Raw genomic sequence first — 21,643 nt, forward strand, 5'->3', positions numbered from 1 at the left:
ATGACTTTGCAATCATTCACTTATTCATGCATTCATTTATGTTTATTTATTTACTTAATCTTATATTTGATATGAAATTTAAGGATTCTTTTAAAACTAATTATTATTTATCTATAAATTTATCTTTCTCAAATAATTTTATACGTATGTATATGTATATGAGGCATTTTACAGGCAGTACTTTACAGTTTCAGAAGAGCTCAAATTTTCCTGTTAATACATACTGTGTTTAGTGATTTTAAGAACTGTTTAAAAGATACCCATTTTAATCTAGTGAAATATGGTATTTACCTAACTCATTTCTATTTTGAAAGAAGATTTAATGTAATAGATATCAAAAAAAATGTTTAAGGTATAAACAACTTTCCACATAAACAGAAAATGGAAAATTATTATAAGCATAATACATTTTGATTTAGTTCTCACAAATAATCAATTCTTTGCTTTCTGGAATGACTTGCATACATGCTGGGACCAGCAGGTAACAGTACATGGGCAGGGCTGGAGTCAATAAATGCGACTTCACGTTTATACTGATTGGTAATTCATAAAATCCCCACAGGACTTGAAACTTGTTTAGCATAATAGCAAGTCCATATTCTGAGCTGTTTTCTTTCAATTGTATTGTTGGGTGCATATTAATAAACCAAATGTCAGCCAGAAACAGAGAAAAACACTAAAAATATGAATATCATTGTGTTTAATATTTTTCAAAAAGTGCCATTTCAGTAAATTGTATTTTTATTTAATTGCTTACTTTAAGTCATTGGGGAAATTTTAGAGATTGAAATGAAGAATCCCTGGTGTTCTGAAAGAATATGGCTTTAATTTGCTAGTAAGAAAGCTGTATCGTATTGCTAGCTAACTGCATACATATTAGTGGTTCATATAGATGCTTTATCATGTTAAATAGTCTACATGACAGACATATAAATTGACAAAAAATATTAAGCCAATTACAAAAGAGAAGTGATTTTTAAAACATTGAGGGTGTTTCTGTATGATAATTTATTTTTAAAAAAGTCATACTTTTTTGGATAATATGCTATTTTGACTGTTCACATTAATAGTTTTGATGAAATTTTGCTCACATTTTAGGCAGTTTGTTTTGTGAAGAGATTATCAGCATGAAAAGTTTCTTAAATGTTTAATCAGGAGCCTATATACCAAAATATACCAGTATTTTTAAGTTAACTCAATAAGTTTACCCCTCATTAAAAATGTTGAATTGTTTTTGGTATTTTGACTTATTTCATTTGTGCGGTATTTTAGTTGTTAATTATGTTTTTGAGGCTATATTAGCTTTAAAAAGAGGAAATTTGATTTATGTTTAATCCTGGTATAAGAAGTTTAACCCAACTCATAAACCTTCACTTGAAACTTTTAAGCTTTCTATCTTATGAGAAAGTGTTAGGTTGCCAGATATATTTTAAAAATTATAAAGGTATTTCCATCGCATTAAGTTTTCTAATTAATGAATTGTTTAAATATTGAGTTTTTTCACTTCTGTGGTATTGAGTATTATAAAGATTGCTATAACATTAACTATTTTGTTTTGCAAAGTCATTGAGAAAAGTAGATCTTATTGTCTTAATACTTTTTCTTTTATAGCTGGTAGCTGGCAGTGTTGTGATGGCTTTTGAAGAAGTATGCCCTGATAGAATAGATCTGATTCACAGAAACTACCGCAAGCTGTGTAATTTGCTAGTTGATGTTGAAGAGTGGGGGCAGGTTGTCATAATCCACATGCTTACCCGATATGCACGTACACAGTTTGTGAGTCCTTGGAAGGAGGTAAGTGTTAAACTTATCTGTCACCTTGTAAAGTTTCTCAGGAGAATGGTGATGATTTAGTTTGAAAAGATATGCATCAAAAAATTAAATCTAGTGGAATAAGTCTAAACATGAAAACCCAGGAATTTTGTTGGCAGTTAAAAAAAAAAATCTCTCCTTTAATCTATTCACTAATTTCACAGCATTTACAGTTTTAATTTGGTGCCTCATGAAAAGTCATTGTTAAGAACAGCAATGGGCATTCTCTACAATCATGATTGTATCATTTCTACCACCCAATTGATCCGAATACTTGTTGCCTATAGCATGTATTGTTATATTTTCTACTTAAAGTAACTTAAAGTGGTGGAATTCAATTTTTATTTTATATCATTTTAAATCATATGATTGAATAATAGTAGTTTTATATAATGCTTTAAGGTTTGCAAAATACTTTCCATTAATTAACTTATCTGACTAAAGCTTATTAATTCTTCTGATGTTAGTTTTTTCCTCTCAATATCTTTAAAAAAAATTAAAGTTGTTATTTCAGTTGTGCCATTATGTACCAAAAATGGATGACTTAATGTATGCTAATGAAGATTAAATAATTTTATCTCTTTGATATTGATTAAAGGACATTCTTTTATTGCTACAAGGTGCTTCAATCACTTTTGTTTCAAAATAGTTTGCAGCAGCAGTAGACAACTTTTATGTATTGCTAAGTCTTAATTACTTAGAAAAACTTAAAGTACTTTAAATGCTATTAAAGTAGTACATTATTTCTCATGCTTTATTTTAAAAAGTTTTGGTATAGTCTTAAAGTCAAGTATATCAGACAACTTCCTTGACACAAATCTCTGAGTACAGTGGATGTTCAGTTGCTTAATGTTAAAAAGATACGTTATTTATTAAAGAGAAAAAATGTACACCTAAATAATTGAGATGAAATGTTAGTAATATTTCTGAAATACTTTTAACTTAGTTCCAGTTACCAAATGTGTCATCTATATGAATTGTGGAGTTTTTTTTATTAAAAGTCATACAATCTGAGTTTTTTTTTTTTTTTTTTTTTTTGGCATCTTCTAATTGAAAATGTTTGTGATGCTGGTTTTGTAGTTTTTATAGTAAAAAAAGAAACCAGTAAAGGTTTGGGTTGTCCACCAAGTGATGAATTTCTTGACTCTAGCAAGAACTTTCCCTTTGAAGTTGAGCAGAATGATCAGCATTGGTAGAAGGAATCTACACTAATAAAATCATGAATCTTTTAATATCTTGAAGTAACAATTTAAATTTGAAGTGAAATCTAGAATATTGTTTGTTTAAAGCTAATCGTGTAGGTATTTGCAGTGATTAAACCATTAATGGTCTTGATTCAGTGATGATTAATAAATAAAAATAGCTAATACATATGCCAATGAAATTGAAATGTTGAGTTTTTGGAGAGTATAATAAAACTCTGTGTTCTCTTATGCTGAAAATAGTTTATCAGATCATAGATAGCACCTTAAAGAATGAACATTAAATATGATTATAGGAAATATATTTAGTGCTTATGTACAAAGTGTTTTAAGTTGTGTAATTATTGGGAAATGCTCATATAATTTTGAGTCTCTGTCTAGTTCTGTATATAAAACTATGGTTATTGTCCTGAAATAATTTTATAATCATTGTGTCCATTTAATGATATTTATTAGCTGTCTTAAGTACAGGGTTGCCATCCAGATCATTTTAAATGTCTTAAAATAAATTATATTAATATATGAAATTATTGCAATACATTTAATTTATTTTTTTATTTGTATTCATCCATTCATTTCTATTGTAAAGGTCAAAAAAAGGAGAAAAATTAAAATCAAGAAAAGTTCAATTTCTTCCTAATTATGTCTTCTAAAAAGACAAATGTTAAGTAGCCTTGTGGTATAGTAGTAAGAATTGGACTTACATTTAAAATTTTGGAGACCTGAATTAAAGTTCTGGTTTCAGTTCTTACTAGATGCATGATTCTGGGAGAGTCACTTAACATGTCATGTATCTGATTATTTTTTTAAATCTGTAATGCAAGAATAATAATACTGTCTCAAAGTGTTGGAGGAAGAGTGTTCTATAAATGTACATGTGCATAATAAATACAAGATGGAGTTATTAATTCAGTATTTAAGTGTTGGAAAATTACAGTAATATGTAATAGCTAATATTTACATAGTGTTTACTACATTTTGGATACTGCTAAGTACTTTACAATTGCTATCTCAATAGATCCTCTCAGTAACTTCAACAGGTGTGGCTTGTTGAAGGTGGTTGCTTTCCTCCTTCATTTTATAGATGAGGAAATTGAGGAAAACAAAACTTAAATGACTTGTCCAGGGTCACCAGGCTAGTGTCTGTGATTGGATTCAAATTCAACTCTTTCTGACTTCAGGCATAGTCTTCTATTCAAATAATTAACTTCCTTGTTACAATCTTATATAAACTTTGCACAGTTTATAGGATTCTGAGAGTCCCTCCTCTACCAAACTTCTGTCTTCAAATGCAAAGGACATCATGGCAGAATGTGTGCATGTGTGTGTGTACGCATATGAGTGCACACAAATTCCATTAATGCACTCTTATTTTAAAGGCCTAGCATAGACTAGTATAACATGGCACAGCTGATAAAATAGCCTTTGCTGTGGATTATCGGCTAAGGGCCTGGTTATTTTTCCCTTCGTATCTCTGATCATTTTTCTTTCATAGGTTTTGTTTCAGATCTTAGCAGCTCATTGTGTTTTCTGTTCTTTGATTACCTAATTACTGAAGGATGGTGATGAGGTAGCAGGGACATTGATAGTCTTGTGAGCTTCCTAAAACAAACTGGTCTTGTTTCCTAGGATTTTTATATAGTTCGAGTGATTGAAATATTTTTATCCATCACTGGCTTATAAGTAGAGGTAGACTAAGCTAGAAGAAACTAGGCAACGTCTAGAACTCACATTCAGCTTTCAGTGGTTTAGGTAGTAAGTCTGGCTGTGAACACCAGAGTACCTTATAATAAGTCATCATGAGGAGGAGCCCTACTGAGCTTCTGAAATATAGACATTTTCATAGAGTCAGGAAAGTGAAAGGTCTCTTAAGTTTTTGTCTTTCTTTTATATGTCATTCATTTGTGTGTGTGTGTGTGTGTGTGTGTGTGTGTGTGTGTGTGTGTGTGTGGATATAAACCCTTTTCTCCCTTCCCAGTCTGTTTTATAGATATTACATAAACACTAACTTGGATACTTAACTAAATTAATAAATAGTATACACCAAAAAAGTGCAAAAGACAGTTTAAACAATAGTACAGTAGTTTAATACTAAGTTTACATTTTAATTATCAACTGACATATTTTCTTTGAATTATAAAGCAATTTGCAGAAAAGTTGCATAAAAAAAATAAAACATTGATATGTCAAGTGGAGTTGTGCAAAAATATCATCACACTTTGTATCTGTACTTAATTCTGTTTTGAAAGCTCTTTGTACAATAGTCATGACCCTTAAAGCCAGCTGCCATCAATGATGTAGGAAGGGCTGCTGCTGTCAGTGTTTGATACCTAGAAAGGAAAAATAAGTCTCAAGAAAGTTGTGACTTGCCCAAAATCACAAAACCAGTAAATGGTAGAATAAGGAATTTTAGTCTGATGGTCTTTCCACTGCACTAATGTATTCGCTCCATTGCATTGATATGTTTTAAATCAAAGAATGTCTGTTATTTATGGGATGCAATTTTCTTTTTTTCCTTTTTAAGATCCTAGTCAACCTTTGTGACTAAATATTTTTTGAAATGTATCAGCTGTTTGCTTTTTGTTCTGCCTCAAATTAGATTGAATATTTAGTCATTGAAATCATCAAACTAATCCACTTTATAAAAAAGTCATATTTTATATAGTGAATTAGTTTACCATTGGTATGTGTTTATATGCTTGAAGGCAAAACTGATTACTTTGGGAATTGAAAATTAGTAGAAATACTTTTTGAGATGAGCTGCTATGTGTGCCTTTGTCAATAACTTCTTAAAATGAACACATCATATACAACTAGGCATCTTAAGCAGCAGAAGAGATTTTTAATTTAGTTTATTTGCATCATTATAGATCAGTATTTAGGCTGTTTATATGTAAATGTATGATTTGAGGAACAATTAAGTGTTGACAAAGTAGATTGCAGTCATATCAATTGCAGTGCATTTTCCATAATTTTTCTAACTGACATCTTTGATGATAAATGGTGGATGCCAAGTCAAAGCCGATTATACAGTGCACTAGGAATTCATGGCGCTGTCAGGAAGAAGACCGATTGACTTTAAATTTACATATTAATGAGAAGATTTGTTAAGAGGGTGCTTGACTATAGAAAATAACAGCATATTTATAGGGCACGACATTTTATAAATAAAGCTGATGCAGGAAAATGGAAATTAAACCTTTTAGGTTAATAAATTCAAGAGACTGCTAAAATGCATCTTTGCATTTTTATTTTCTTAAATTTACCTTACTCTTTGGACAATATATGCAGGGTTTTTTTTTTTTTTTTTTTTTTTATTCTGGGTCGAGTTTAAATAATTCCCAAGGACTTAAAAATTGTTTAGTTAAATACCTTACCCTTGTATAAATTTAAGAGGGAAGAAGTAGTTTGAGATAGAAACTTAAATACCTAAAATGAAACTTATTTTTGTTGTTGCTGGAACAAAGTATATAAATAAATATATAGTATAAAAGTATATAAATTGATTTAAATGGATGCCATAAAATAATTGAATTTTAGAATCCATTTTCTTTCCTTTTTTGTGTGTGCTTTAATAGCTTCTAGTAGCATTTATTATACTTAAGCTCTGATTTTTGGGACTTGACAATTTTATTTTGTAAATTTTGAACTTTTAAAAATACCACATAAAATTGTTTGTTTGTTCTTTTTTAGTATTACTAATGGTTCCCTTATCAAGAATCAGTTCTATGTACTATATTTAAAAGAATTGGAGCTAAGCAAAAGTTTTCATAAAGTTTCATTAAACTTTTAAGAGCTTGATCCCCCAATATTTAATGCTTGATTCTACATTACTTAATTATATTACTTGGTTGCATCAACTATATAATTTTGATATACAATGTGAGTAGAGCAACTTATACATATCTAGGCCTCTGCAACAGTTCCAATTTCAAGAAAAGTGAGGTTTTTTGTTTTTTTTTAAGATCATTGACCATTTGTTATATTCAGGTGTTTTTAGTTTGGGAAATTTAGTCATTATTGAAAATTTTATCTCTACCTTTTTTCAAGTCCAGGAGTCACAGATCTTGAAAAATTTATTTACATAGTAGACAAACAATTGTTTTTTAATATAAAATATGAGTTCTTTTTAAAAAATTAAAAGTCTTAAATGTGTTCCTAGTTCTCTCTGAGTTCTTCTAGTGATTAAGTAAAACATAAAACCATTTACTCAAAGCTTATATACATTGCTATAGTTAAGAGAATACTTAATTTAAAAATATGTAAATATTTTTATTGAAGATAATTTAATAAAAATTACACAAAATGCTCTCTAAAATGATTTTCACAAGTCTGAAAATTAAAGAAAGCTGAAGGTTTGCTTCAGCTAGATAAAGATGTCTTAGTAGATATGGTATCATTAATAGATGTGAATATCACTTAATAGAGTGGGTGTCATTAGCAATAGAATGATAATTATTTATGAGTTATACCATACCATGATGCTTTAAGATTCACCATTTGTGATGTTAGTAGAAGATTTCTAAAGTTAGTGTATAACTAATTTTATTAAAAGTAATAGTAGGAAAAATGATTAAGAAAAAGATCCTTCTGGACAAAAATATTTAGTACTTTTTTTAGTTATAGACCAGAACTGTAAATTAAAGGAGTACCCAACAATTAGGAATAGCAGAACATATTATAGCACATTAATGTAATAGAATATTGCTGAGCTTTTAAAAAATGACAAAAGAGAAAGTTCAGAGAAACCTAGAAGTAAGCATATGAATTGATAAAGAATAAAATGAATTGAGGCAGGATATCACTTTGTCCGAGAAGTAAATATAGAAAAACAATACTGCAATTCCTAAGAATTCTGGTCTATACAAAGATCAATCATTCTAGAGGAAGAGTGGTAGAGCCTATGACTCTTTTTGACAGAGGCATGATAGATGCAAGGTGCCAAAGAACATGAATGTTTCCAGACAGGGCCAGGGTGGGAATTTGTTTTGTTTGACTAGTGTGTTCTTGTTGTATAGATATTTTTTCCTCTCAGTCTTGGGCGTTGAAGAAAGTTAGAAGCTAGAGTTATATTAGTAGTAGTAGTGGGAGAAGGAAAAGGAAAGGGGATGAAGGAGAAAATGAAAAAGAAAGGAAAGAAGATTCATTTAAACATGTTTTGGAAAAATGCATAGAAGAGGGCAGCTAGATGGTGAAATGGATAGAACACTGGTTTTGGAATCAGAGGACTTGGATTCAAATGTGGCCTGAGACCCTTGACATTCACTGTCAAGCCTGGACAAGCCACTTAAACCTAATTGCCCCTCTCCCAAAAACTTTTACATAGAAGAGGAAAGAATAAAGACCAGAAACATTCTGCAGATAAGCAAGACAGCTTTGAGAATTGTATGCTGAATATATTATATATAAAAAAACCAAGAAAGTCATTTTAGCTATATTTTTTTGGTTCTGTTATATACTTAGATGTCCATTTTATTTGATGTTCAACTCAGAATAATTAAAAAAAAAATCCCGCAATCTTTGCTTTCTGGAATATTATATCCAAAGCTCTTCACTCTTTGTAGTAGTGATAGCTGCTTCATTGTCTATGTCTAAATTTTCTCCTAGACTTTTGAGCTCTGTGTTTATATCATGGGAGTTTCTGTTTCTGTATTAGCTTTTCTCTGTTGAACAATGAATTCTTTCTATTTCCACTAGGCCTTCTGGTTTTAACAGGTTTGGGCAATTTTCTTTTTCAGATTTCTTGGAATGTGATATCTTGACTCTTTCCTCCTACTCTTCCCCTTTAGATTCTAGTCTAGTTTTTTCTTCTTGATATGATTTCCAGGTCAGTTTATTTTCCTCAGAAATAAATGAAATTGACTTGTTTCATTGAATGTCCATCTTTTTTCCTGAAAGATAATGCTTACTTTTGCTGGATAGTTGATTCTTGCTGCAATCCAAGTTCCTTTGCCTTTTGAAATGTCAGCTTCCAGGGCTTTCTTTGATCCTTTAAAGTGGAAGCTGTTAGGTCCTGGGTAATCCTATGGCTCCTCAATATTTAAATTGTTTCTTTCTGATTGCTTGCATATTTTCTCCTTGATCTGATAATTCTGAAATTTAGTTATACTATTCCTTGGAATTTTCATTTTGGGGTCTCTTTGATTGGTGAATTCTTTCAATGGCTATTTTACTCTCTGGTTTTAGGATATCAGGGCACTTTTCCTTGATGTTTTCCTGAAAGATGATGTCTAGGCTCTTTTTTTCATCATGGTTTTCAGGAAGTCCAATAATTCTTAAATTGTCTCTCCTAGATCTATTTTCCATTAAGGTATTTTACCTTCTGTTTTTTTTTTTTTTTCCACTTTTTAAAAATTTTGTTTGACTGATTCTTGATGTCTCATTGAGTCATTCATTTCCATTTGTTGAATTCTAATTTTTAGTGAATTATTTTTTGTTTTTTAAATTTCCTTTTGCATTTGATTAAACATATTTTTAAGTGAGTTTTTTTTAATTTCACAAATTTTTTTTTATTGAGTTGGTTTCTTTTTTGTATCTATTTTGTAAGAAGTGATATGCTTTTTTTTCATTTCATCAAGTCAGAGTTCTTTTTTGCTTTTTTTGTTCATTTTTAAAAGGTTGAGGTCTGCTTTTAGGGCAAAGGGGAGATTATCCCAAGCTTCTTCTACAGATAACAGTGGCTTTAGGCTGTCCCGGACCAGTGATAACTGACTTCCTTCTGATACTAAGTGAGTGTGGCCAAGACCCACATTATTCTGGGGCTCGGGAGCTCACTATTTGCCTTTTGTATTTATGTTGGATGTCTCACAGCTAATCTGCTGATCCACTGGCTTCTGAACCAGGACAGAGGAGCCAACATTACTGTATTTTGGTAAAAAGCCTCCCACTAGATTCCCCTGTTCCTCTCTGCCCTAGGTTTCCTGGCGCTGCTTCTGCGCTGGCTGCCTCCTCTCCTGCCCAATTCAGACAGACCTTTCCTGAAGTTCTTCCAAAATATTTTCTGCTGGAAATTTGTTACACTCCAAATAGTTGTGGGGTCTGTCACCCCAAAAACCATTTCAGAGTCTTGATCTGATGTTGATCTGAGGGACACCAAAGAGAGCTCAGATAAAGACTTGTTTTTTCTCTATTATCTTGGCTCCACCTTCCTCCTTAATCCCTCGGTCAGTTTATTTTCTATGAAATGTCTTACATTCTGATCTATTTTTTAAAAAATTTCTTCACTTTATTTACATTTTTCTTATTGTCTTCTGGAGTCATTGGCTTCTGTTTATTCCATTCTAATTTTTAGGGAAGTTTGTTGCTTGGGTAGTTTTGTATGACTTATGCTAAAAAATTAATTCCTTTTCCAATTTTTTAATTCCAAAGATCTTGACATTTTGACATTCTTTCAGATGCTTGGTTCATCTCTTCCAGATATTTTGTTGAATTTGTGTCCAAACTGTGTTTTTCTTTGAGGTATTGCTTGTAGGTGTTTTAGAGGTATTCTCTTCTATGTTTATCTTGAACCTCCCTGCCAATGTAATTACTTTTTTTTTTTTTTTTTGATTACTCATTTTTACTATACTATACTACTACCCTAATCTCGTACTTGATGTTAGGGCTAGGTTCTGCCACACTTTTGGAGAGAAAGTCTTGGCTGGTTCTTTTCTTGCTTTATTAGGGTTTCAAGGTTTTTTTTTTTTTTTTTTTTTTTTGTTGTTGTTGTTGTTGTTGTTGTTGTTGTTGTTGTTGTTGTTGTTGTTATTTTAGAGTCTCAGGGACAGGGACAGGACAAGGAAAACTTGCAAGTTTTCACTGCTCCCAGAGTGGTTAGATCTGGACAATGTCTTTTTATTGTTTCCATTGTCTTATCTCTTTTGAGTCTGTTCATGAGTTAAATTGCTACTCCACCCCCATTAATGATCTGGGAAGCTCTGTTGGTTTTGGTAGAACAGTACATTTCCCTTTGCTTGCTCTGGGAGTCCTGCCTTGATTATTCCTCTGCAACTTGGGGTAAATGAACTATGGTGCAGAACCCACTCTAAGTGTGGGGTCTAGACTCCTGCTTTGAACTTCCTCCTTTTTATGTTCTCTGCCTTGGGCTGATCTTTTCACGTTGATCTAAATCTACAAATTGAAACTATGACTTGCATAGTGGGTGAGAAAACTGTCAGTTTATTCCTGTCCCCATCTAATACCTCAGTGTGGTTTTGAAGGTGACATGGAATGAGCCTGAGACTTTATTTCTCTGGTGTACAACCTGTTTCTGGGTACTTGCAATGTATGCTTCTGGCTAGACCTTATCTCCAGTGTCCACAGATTTAGCTTTCTGTCCCTTGTGATAGTCACTGTGATTTTTTTCTGGATTTTCACATCAGGATTCATTGTGGTGAATTTTTTTTGCATCTTTTTAAAAAGGTGTTTCTAGACTGGAGCTCAGCACATTGCTTCCTATCATTCTGCCATCTTGATTCTACTTCCCCATGCTTCCCACAATTTAAGAATAGACCTTTTTCTTTTTCCATTTTATAATATACTGCAGGAAAGTGTCTTATAAGTAGAGGTATAGAGAATCAAAATCATGATTAAAATTTTCTACTAGGATTGCTTAATAAATCTTTGTTAACTAACTTCAAGAAGTCTCTTTTGTAGCCATTGCTTTAGAAGAAATGTTAATTTTTCCACATATATTTACCTTGAGTTTTCAGAAAGAAAAATTTATTTGAAATATTAGGTGATGTAATTCATCCATGATCTAAGAATGAGTCTATTTGTGTACTCTTTTTATCTTTGCTTTGCCATTAGACTTTCCCAATTATAGATTTTCTCACTTTGCCCTTTCCTGGGACATTTAAAAAATCATTTATTTTTTTATTTTTTTAATTTAATTTTATTTAATAATAACTTTGTATTGACAGAATCCATGCCAGGATAATTTTTACACAACATTATCCCTTGCAATCACTTATGTTTCGTTTTTTCCCCTCCCTCCCTCCTCCCCCCCCCCCCCCAAGATGGCAAGCAGTCCTATATATGTTAAATATGTTGCAGTATATCCTAGATACAATACATATTTGCAAAACCGAACAGTTCTCCCGCTGCACAGGGAGAATTGGATTCAGAAGGTAAAAATAACTCGGGAAGAAAATCAAAAATCAAGTAGTTCACATTCATTTTCCAGTATCCCTTCTTTGGGTGTAGCTGTTTCTGTCCATCATTTATCCAATGAAACTCAGTTAAGTCTCTTTGTCAGAGAAATCCACTTCCATCAGAATACATCCTCATACAATATCGTTGTCGAAGTGTATAATGATCTCCTGGTTCTGCTCATCTCACTTAGCATCAGTCCATGTAGGTCTCTCCAAGCCTCTCTGTATTCATCCTGCTAGTCATTCCTTACAGAGCAATAATATTCCATAACATTCATATACCACAATTTACCCAGCCATTCTCCAATTGATGGGCATCCATTCATTTTCCAGTTTCTAGCCACTACAAACAGGGCTGCTACAAACATTTTGGCACATACAGGTCCCTTTCCCTTCTTTAGTATTTCTTTGGGGTATAAGCCCAATAGAAACACTGCTGGATCAAAGGGTATGCACAGTTTGATAACTTTTTGGGCATAATTCCAGATTGCTCTCCAGAATGGCTGGATTCGTTCACAACTCCACCAACAATGCATCAGTGTCCCCGTTTTCCCGCATCCCCTCCAACATTCATCATTATTTTTTCCTGTCATCTTAGCCAATCTGACAGGTGTGTAGTGGTATCTCAGAGTTGTCTTAATTTGCATTTCTCTGATCAATAGTGATTTGGAACACTCTTTCACGTGAGTGGTAATAGTTTCAATTTCTTCATCTGAAAATTGTCTGTTCATATCCTTTGACCATTTATCAATTGGAGAATGGCTTGATAAAAAATCATTTATTTTGAAAATGTATCTTCCAAGAATTATTGTAGTGCCTATTTGCTGAATGGAGTTGTCTAGGATCCTGGGATCTTGACCCTGGCTTAGCTTAGTGGAGTATAAGTGTTAGTAGTAGTAGGTTTGTCATGTTGGAAAGGCTTTCCTTCTGGTTCTAATGAAAAGCTATTGTGTCTGCTTCTAAGAAACATTCTTGTTAATTATGGAGAGGTTTATCACCAATAGACTGGCTATTTGGTGATGAATTCTTTGGCCCTGACAACCCATAAAATAAAACTAGAAGATAGGTGTTAATCATATGCAATACTCATGCTCCCTGCCTCCTCAGGCTTTTTCAGGAATCTCTGGTACTTTTTATAATTTTTCATTTTTAAATTGGGTGTTGGAACTCTAAGTTTGAGTTCTGTGTCCTGTAGTTGAATGCTTATTAGTATAAGTGATGTCATAGTCTTCTTTGGGAATGAAGGATAAATAAAAAGTATAAATATATTTTTTTATAGAAGTAATTTTTGAAGTCCTTATCAAAGGCAAATTAAGAAATTAAGGCAAAAAAAGCATTCTAACTAAATGAAAAGATGACTCATAAGCACCACTCAGAGCAGGAATTCCTAACTTCTTTTACATTACAGTCCTATTTTGCAGTCTAGTGAAACCCACATACCCTTTTCAGCATGTTTTTAAAATATATAAAATAAAAAATACAGTATTAGGAATGAAACTTAATTATATTAAAAATTTTAAAACTCAACTAATTCATGGACTTTATTCTTAGATCTCCGCCTTAGACAAAGAAAGACATTGTTGGATCTGTTTTTTTTTTTTTTTTAACCTAATAGTCAAATGCAATAATAAATAAAGCTTCTTAGAACATTTGGTCATTTTGGGTAATAGTATTCATGAAAAATATTTTCAAAAATTTCACTGAAAATATCAGCAGTTTATGTACCAACTTTGGTTATAGAGGCAGCTGAGTGATGCATTGGGAAGGAAGCTGGAATACCCAAGTTCAAATCTGGTTTTAGATATTCACTAGTTGTATGACCCTAGACCAGTCCATTAATAGCTGTCTGCCTCAGATTCCTCAACTACAAAATGGAGGTGATAGCAGTGCCTACCTCAGAGAATTGTTGTGAGTCCAAATGAAACAGTATTTGTGTTAAGTACTTAGCATACTACCTCACACATGATAGATGCTGTATAAATGCTTCCCTTTCCTATGGAGGATGAAGAGAAATTCCACTCATAACTCAGTGAGACTTTCCAAACTAGATGGACATAACTAAAACACATTGTTTTAATGAAAAGATCAAAATAATTGAGAGTAGTGTGAGTTATTTTATAAAATATGTGTCCGAAGAAAGGATGACACAGGTTCAAAGACTATAGATAGGTATCACATCTCTACTCGAGTTTGAGCTGAGAAAAGAATCAGTAGGTGCAGAATTTGTGAATATTGAACATCTTTTAATGGCTAGTGGGAGTCTCATTGATGTTGAAGTCAATGCTGAAGCAACTGCCTCTGTACAGTGAGACCACCAAATTGTTTGAGAAATGTTCAAAATTAGTATATAACTAGAAAAACAGTAATATCTAATAAAAGATATGGCATGAGATGGAAACAATTAAGTCTTGTTCTCTTTAAATAAATTATGAGAATTAGATAATGGATAGTAGAAATATCATTGACCCAGATTATCTATTTGAAAACCTTCATTAAAATGCCATAGCTAATACTGTAGCTTTTGTGCCATATATTTCAGCTAATTTCCTTCAAAAAATTTAACATTTAGTGCTTTCACTTCCTGCCTGCTCACTCTTTATTTAACTCTTCAATATTGCTAATTCTTTACTAATCCAATGTTATTTTAATTTTCCAAGATTATTAATGATTTTTAATCTTTTTTGAAAGATCCCTAACACTTAGAATACTTCATGGTACATTTTAGGCACTTAATAAATGCTTGTTGATATGACTTTACTTGTACTGAGACTCCCTCAAGTTGCCCATGAACCTTTAGTTGCCATATCTAATGGTCTTTTCTCCTATCATATCTTGCATAAATTTAGAGCCAGAAGAAACTTTAAAGGGGTTGAACCCAATCTCTAAGAAGGGGAGATTTAGGTACAGAGCAGTTACAAGCTTTGCTTCACAGTCTCATATCTATTAAATTTCTAGGTCTGGATTTGAACTCAAGGCTTTCAGTTTTCATGGCCAGTATTTTTTCCACTATATTATTGAATTTCAGATTGTAAAAAATTAGCAATTAACTAAATATCTTGTAGGATATGACTAGTGATTAGAATTGCTTGTCAGAAGTGAGCTTTATTTATGAACCAAGAGGTGGTAAATCCCCACATCACCTATAAATCTCAAAATATTTTGGAGAATTCAACAGATAAACTATACTGAAATAGGAGAATTATCATAGGCTAAGCCTTTATTAATAATTGTTTGGGTATAATATTGATCTCAAGAATTTAAACATTTTTAATATATGGAGCCATCCCAGATAGAAAGAGCTGGCCAAGATAAAAATTTTGTGTGACCTTTGTGCTATGGAACTTGTATCAGGCATGCTTGTAGTAGGCTTATATGTTTGTGGTGTGGCCACAAATATAGCATCTTCTCATTACACACTTTTTTTTCAAGGAACCCTTAGAAAAGCTCTATGGCATTCTAGGTTACTGTGGCACATTATTTGAAAACCACTATCCTTGATTAGTTTGCAACTGAATGTAGAGCCAGAAGAAATGAGAAGTGTTGTGGGCTATTGAACACTGTGAATTTTCAGTGGCTCAACACAATGTTACTTAGCACAGGTGTTTCTATAATTGTGATATATTGGGGGAGATTCAGTGTTCAATGGGCCTCAAATCCACACTTCCACCTGTATGGTGTAGTGGTTACTGGGCTGTGGTATAAAACATGGAGAATGTTAAGAATGCTTGGTGCTTTACAGATGGAGAAAAATATCAAAACATTATCTAAACTGCATGATGCTTCATGTAGACCTGTTTTATTTTGAGCAAGGGATTTTTATATTTGATAAAATAATTGGAAAAAATTCACAACATTTTCCTTGTGGAGAGGGAGCTTCTGTGCTTGAGGGAGAGCTAGTGAAAAGGTCCACAGTCCAGAGATAGATTTTCTTGCCCTTGTGGGCAACAGCAAGGAGGACCAGTGTCTTTGGATTGAGTTCTGTGTAGAGAGGCATAAGTTATAAGAATCCTAGAGAGGTAAAGTGATGGGCAGCAGAGGCAGGATTTTGATTGCCAACAGAGCATTTTCCTGGAGGTCCTAGGGAACTCCTGATGTTTATTGAATGAGGATATGGTGGATAATTAGGTAGATTACTTTTGACAGCTGAGTAGAATATGAATTGTAAGAGAAATTTGAGGCAGGTGGACTGACCAGCAACTGTTGCAATAAGCCTGGGATGAGATGTGATGGCCTATACCAGACAGGTGGCAGCATGGCAGTTGTAGAGGAGAAAAGATGATGTATTTGAGAGATGTTACAAAATAAAATCAACAGGCCTTGACAAGAGATTGGATATGGAGGAGGTGAGAGAGAATAAGGAATCAAGAATGGCACCTAAAGTTGTATTGGGGACTGACAGTATGGTGGTATCCTTGACAGTAATAAGTACAATGTGATGGGGGGTGGGGAGGAGATGAGTTTAGTTTTGGACATGTTGAATTTAAGAGTTGGAGAGGTGAAGTTGGAAGTCATCAGAAAGGTTAGGGCAGATAGGTAGAACTAAGAATCAGCATAGAAATGATAATTAAATCCATGGGGGCTGATGAAATCACCTGGTGAAATAGTGCAGACAGAAGAGAGGAGGAACCAGTGTGGAAAGCCTACCTTCCTACCTAATCGTTAAGAAGACATGGTCTAGGCATGAAGTCAGCATTGGAGACAGAGAAGGAGTTATCACATAGGTAGGAGGAAAACCAGGAAAGCACAGAATCCCCAAAACTTAGAGAAGAAAATATCTTGAGAGAGGAGGATGATCTGCACTGTCAAAGACAACAGACAGGTCAACAACGAGGATGGAGAAAAGGCACTTGGATCTGGCAATTAAAAGATCATTGTGTTACTTTGGAGAATACATATTTGGTCTATCATCTGTGTAAAAGGTACTGGTAATGTTAGGTATTAAGGATAGCTCGGAGAAGAAATCTTAGATTTTTGACACTCGTAAAATAAAATAGAAATAGTTATCCCCAAACTTGATGTTTGGTAAATCTGAAAAGATAGTTTCTTTATTGTTTATTTAATCCCTTCCCCATTATGATCACTTTGAATTACAAACAAAAGTCAGTTGTATTGTCTTTAGTTTATATATTAATTCCTATTTGAATTTAAATATATACTATTTTGATAGGTTCCTTCTTTCATCAAATTTAAAGTGATTTACTTATATTTTTTAGGTTAATAGTGATATAAATATAAAAGTTTTTAGCTTTTAGTCAAATGAGTCATTACATAAAATTTAGTGATAATAGTATTTTCTAAGTATACTCTTTTTTTTTTTTTGGTGAGCTATTTGTATTATATTTATTTTTTTCCATTTAAATTTATTTATTTAAAACAAATACAAAATATATTATAAAACAAAAAAAAATTGCCATGTGCACAGCAGAACATAAGAGAGGATTCAAAATATGAAACAATAAATTTCCATTTCAAGACAGTTTATATAATAAATAGTATATGTTGTGTTTGAAATTGTTTATCTTTTCCTTTGCTTCCTTGTAGGTTTGCTTTTGTTCTCTGCTGTGTACTTTTTTAAATATATATTTTATAATAACTTTATATTGACAGAATCCATGCCAGGGTAATTTTTTTACAACATTATCCCTTGCACTCGCTTCTGTTCCAATTTTTCCCCTCCTTCCCTCCACTCCCTCCCCTAGATGGCAAGCAGTCCTATATATGTTAGATATGTTGCAGTATATCCTAGATACAATATATGTTTGCAGAACCGAACAGTTCTCTTGTTGCATAGGGAGAATTGGTTTCAGAAGGTATAAATAACCCGGGAAGAAAAACAAAAATGCAAATAGTTCACATTCATTTCCCAGTGTTCTTTCTTGGGTGTAGCTGCTTCTGTGCATCATTGATCAGTTGAAACTGAGTTAGATCTTCTTTTTGTCAAAGAAATCCACTTCCATCAGAATACATCCTCATACAATATCGTTGTTGAAGTGTATAATGATCTCCTGGTTCTGCTCATTTCATTTAGCATCAGTTCATGTAAGTCTCTCCAAGCCTCTCTGTATTCATCCTGCTGGTCATTTCTTACAGAACAATAATATTCCATAACATTCATATACCACAATTTACTCAGCCATTCTCCAATTGATGGGCATCCATTCATTTTCCAGCTTCTAGCCACTACGAACAGGGCTGCTACAAACATTTTGGCACATACAGGTCTTTCCCTTCTTTAGTGTTTCTTTGGGATATAAGCCCAGAAGTAACACTGCTGGATCAAAGGGTATGCACAGTTTGATAACTTTTTGGGTATAATTCCAGATTGCTCTGCACTAAGTATACTCTTTAAAGATTCAAGTAATAGCTAGCATTTATATAGTTCTTTATGGTGTAGGAAGTCTTTTACATATGTTATCTCCTTTCATTCTCAAAACAACTGTTTTAGGCTAGTACTGTTTTTAATCCTTTTATCTCCAGAGGCAGCTGGGATATTATATGCATAGTAATGGTGGACTAGAATCAAGAGGATCTCAGCTGAAATCCAACCTTAGACATTTATTTAGCTGTGGACAATTATTATTACTGTGGACAAGTTACTTTATCTCATTTTCCTTATATATAATTATGGGAATAATAATAACATCTACCTCCCAGAGTTGTTAGGCTCAAATCAGGTAATAATTGTAAAGCTCTGTGTAAAGCACATTTCCTGGCACATACTAAATGTTATAGAAATGTTACCAGCTACAATTATTATTTTAGTTGAATTTAGTTGAATAAACTGAGTCTGAGAAAGGTTAAGTGATTCATTATGTGATGAAATTATCTGTTTTTCATACAGGTTACAAACTAAAATCATGATGTCCTTTATTGCAATAATGGACTTAAATACTAAAGAATTATATTAATTGATACAGAGAGACAAATGTGAAAAAAGAATAACGGCTCATTAAAAAGTGACATTTTACATGTCTTTGAGGGCTTTTATTATTAGTTACTGTGCTGAGTGGATTGCTAAGTTAATCATGTAGAAATATGATGAGAGTTGAGGCATATTTGTTTGATTTTACTTAACTACACATTGTTGCTGGGTGCTTAAGTTTTTAGAGCCTTTGATTGTTTAGCTGTCATTTTATTGGTTTCCTAATGCACTAAACAGAACTAGTTTGGGCCTAGAGCTATACAAAAGAAGAATCAGTCAACTGATTTTGCCTTGGAGGTATAATTCAATTGCAGCCTTCTTTTGAGTACTCCTATGAGACTAGTAATTTCTTTACTACAAATTATGCATTCTAAGAAAAGTGACAGTATTATATTTTAGAATTCATTATCGATCTAATTATTATACGTTTCAAATGAAACAATTTCCTTTAAAAAGCCAAGTCAAATATGTCTTATCTGTTTCTTATAATTTCTCATGTCTTTTTTTTTTTTTTTTTTTTTGGTTAGAACCCGACTTCCTTTTTCCCAACCAAAATCTGAAAGTGTTTATACATATTTATTAAGATAATTGCCATTTTTTTACATTATTGAAATAAAGAACCAGTCAAGAGACAACAAATAATTTTGTGCTCAAATAATTTCTTCTAGTACTGATTATCTTATTGAATTAGAAAAGTAAATATATTTTTGCTTTTTTAAGCTGTTCAATTAAAATAGAGTATTTTTGGCATTTTTTTGCAGAGGGAAAATAAGCATAATAGATAACTATGCAGGGTATTTTATCTTGAATTGTATCTTGAACTCTTTTTTTTTTTTTTTTTTTTTGAATACATAATTCTTAAGCCATGGTACCTTATTGTGAATATAGTTACATTGTTTTACTTTTTGTGCATAATTTTTATTTTGATATGATCTGGGAAGTTGAGACTATTAGAGAAAATATTTCTCCATCTTGTTGGTCATGTGACTCAAAATTATTTCCTGACTCAGAATAGACTGTCTTTTCCTCACCTCTAGAGATCCTTTAAATTCTAGACTTAGTATTATTCTTACCTTCTATACAGGGGTCCTCAAACTACGTCCCACGGGCCAGATGTGACAGCTGAGGACGATTATCCCCCTCACCCAGGGCTGTGAAGTTTCTTTATTTAAAGGCCCACAAAACAAAGTTTTTGTTTTTACTATAGTCTGGCTCTCCAACAGTCTGAGGGACAGTGAACTGGCCCCCTATTTAAAAAGTTTGAGGACCTCTGTTCTATAAGAACCATTTCTTTGTCTTAACAAGCCATTTATTTTCCTCTGAAATTATTTTATGCTTCTTGGATATTTCATATAGCTTGTTTTCTCTGTCCTTAAAAGTACGATGTATTTATTTTGTATGTACTTGCATAATGTACAGGTTGGCTTTCTTGATAGAATGAAATTCTTTTGAAAGCAGGGACTGTTTGATTTTTGTCTTTGTATTATCAGTACCCACCACAGTTTCAGATCCAAGATAAGCACATAATAACTGTTCAACAAGACAAAAGGAATTTTAAAAATACTTACTGGGATAAATACTGAGAATACAGTTACTGGCCAAAGGACATTCCCTCACTTTGGGAGTTTACATTCTAACAGAAGACAACAAAAAGACTTTAATATTTAATATTGAGAACTATGTTTTCCAAATCTTCAATAGCCATGACTACTGAGGAGGCTAGGGGCCATAGCATCTAAAGGATCAGTTGTCAGCTTGCATTTTCATAAGATGTTGCTGTCCTTGTTGTTGTTGTTGTTGTTTTCTTTTAAATTAGGAATTTCACTGGAATCACCAGAATCTTTTATATTAGGGCCTAATAATCTGCTATTCCTGCACTGTTGGAATTGGTGTCCTTTGCTATCTCCATCAAAGTCTGAGGAACATGAATCAGATACTCAAGTTATTGAGAAAGTGGGTAGAATTCCTCAGATTTTGGTAGATGATAGCAATGAGGATTGGGAGAAGATAGTAAGTATTAATTTCATTTACATCAAAAAAGGAAAAGTTGCTTCTTTTTGTGCTTAAACTGAACAGTAGTTTCCATGCTTACTATATGTGTCTTTGGGAATTGAACTTATTCATGGAGTTTAATTTTTTTTTTCCTTGCAGGATGACAACTTAGAAGAGAACAGTGAAAAGAATTTCTATGAATCTGATGAAGAGCAAAAAGACAAAACTGATAAAAGTAAAATACCTTATGCTATGGATCCAGACCATCGACTGCTCATTAGAAATACAAAGCCTTTGCTACAAAGTAGGAATGCTGCGGTATGTAAAATGTTTTATTCTTTTATATTTTTAAAATATCCAAAAAGTATTTTTAAAAAAGTGTAAGATACTTTAACAAATAATCTTTAAATCTTTAAATGATAATCTCTAAAAATGCTTTATTGTGAGCAGGTAGGTGGTACAGTGGATAGAGCATCAGCCCTGAAATCAGGAGGGCCTGATTTTTAAATGTGACCTTAGACACTTAACACTTCCTAACTGTGTGACTCTGGGCAAGTCACTTAATCCCAATTACCTCAGGGGGA

General features: G+C 32.6%; 1 protein-coding gene across 4 annotated transcripts in view; it reads left to right on the top strand.

Annotated features, from left to right (window-relative positions):
* The window catches only part of AP3B1 (adaptor related protein complex 3 subunit beta 1), a 320,898-nt gene that overhangs the window by 123,593 nt on the left and 175,662 nt on the right, over positions 1–21,643 (top strand). For all 4 annotated transcript variants that reach the window (XM_051991812.1, XM_051991813.1, XM_051991814.1 and 1 more), the window contains exons 7-8: positions 1,612–1,794; positions 21,219–21,377. In XM_051991812.1, coding sequence (XP_051847772.1) covers positions 1,612–1,794; positions 21,219–21,377 — 342 coding nt within the window. The remainder of the gene's footprint in view (positions 1–1,611; positions 1,795–21,218; positions 21,378–21,643) is intronic.

This window comes from Antechinus flavipes, chromosome 1, assembly GCF_016432865.1.
Source record: "Antechinus flavipes isolate AdamAnt ecotype Samford, QLD, Australia chromosome 1, AdamAnt_v2, whole genome shotgun sequence".
Taxonomy (NCBI): domain Eukaryota; kingdom Metazoa; phylum Chordata; class Mammalia; order Dasyuromorphia; family Dasyuridae; genus Antechinus; species Antechinus flavipes.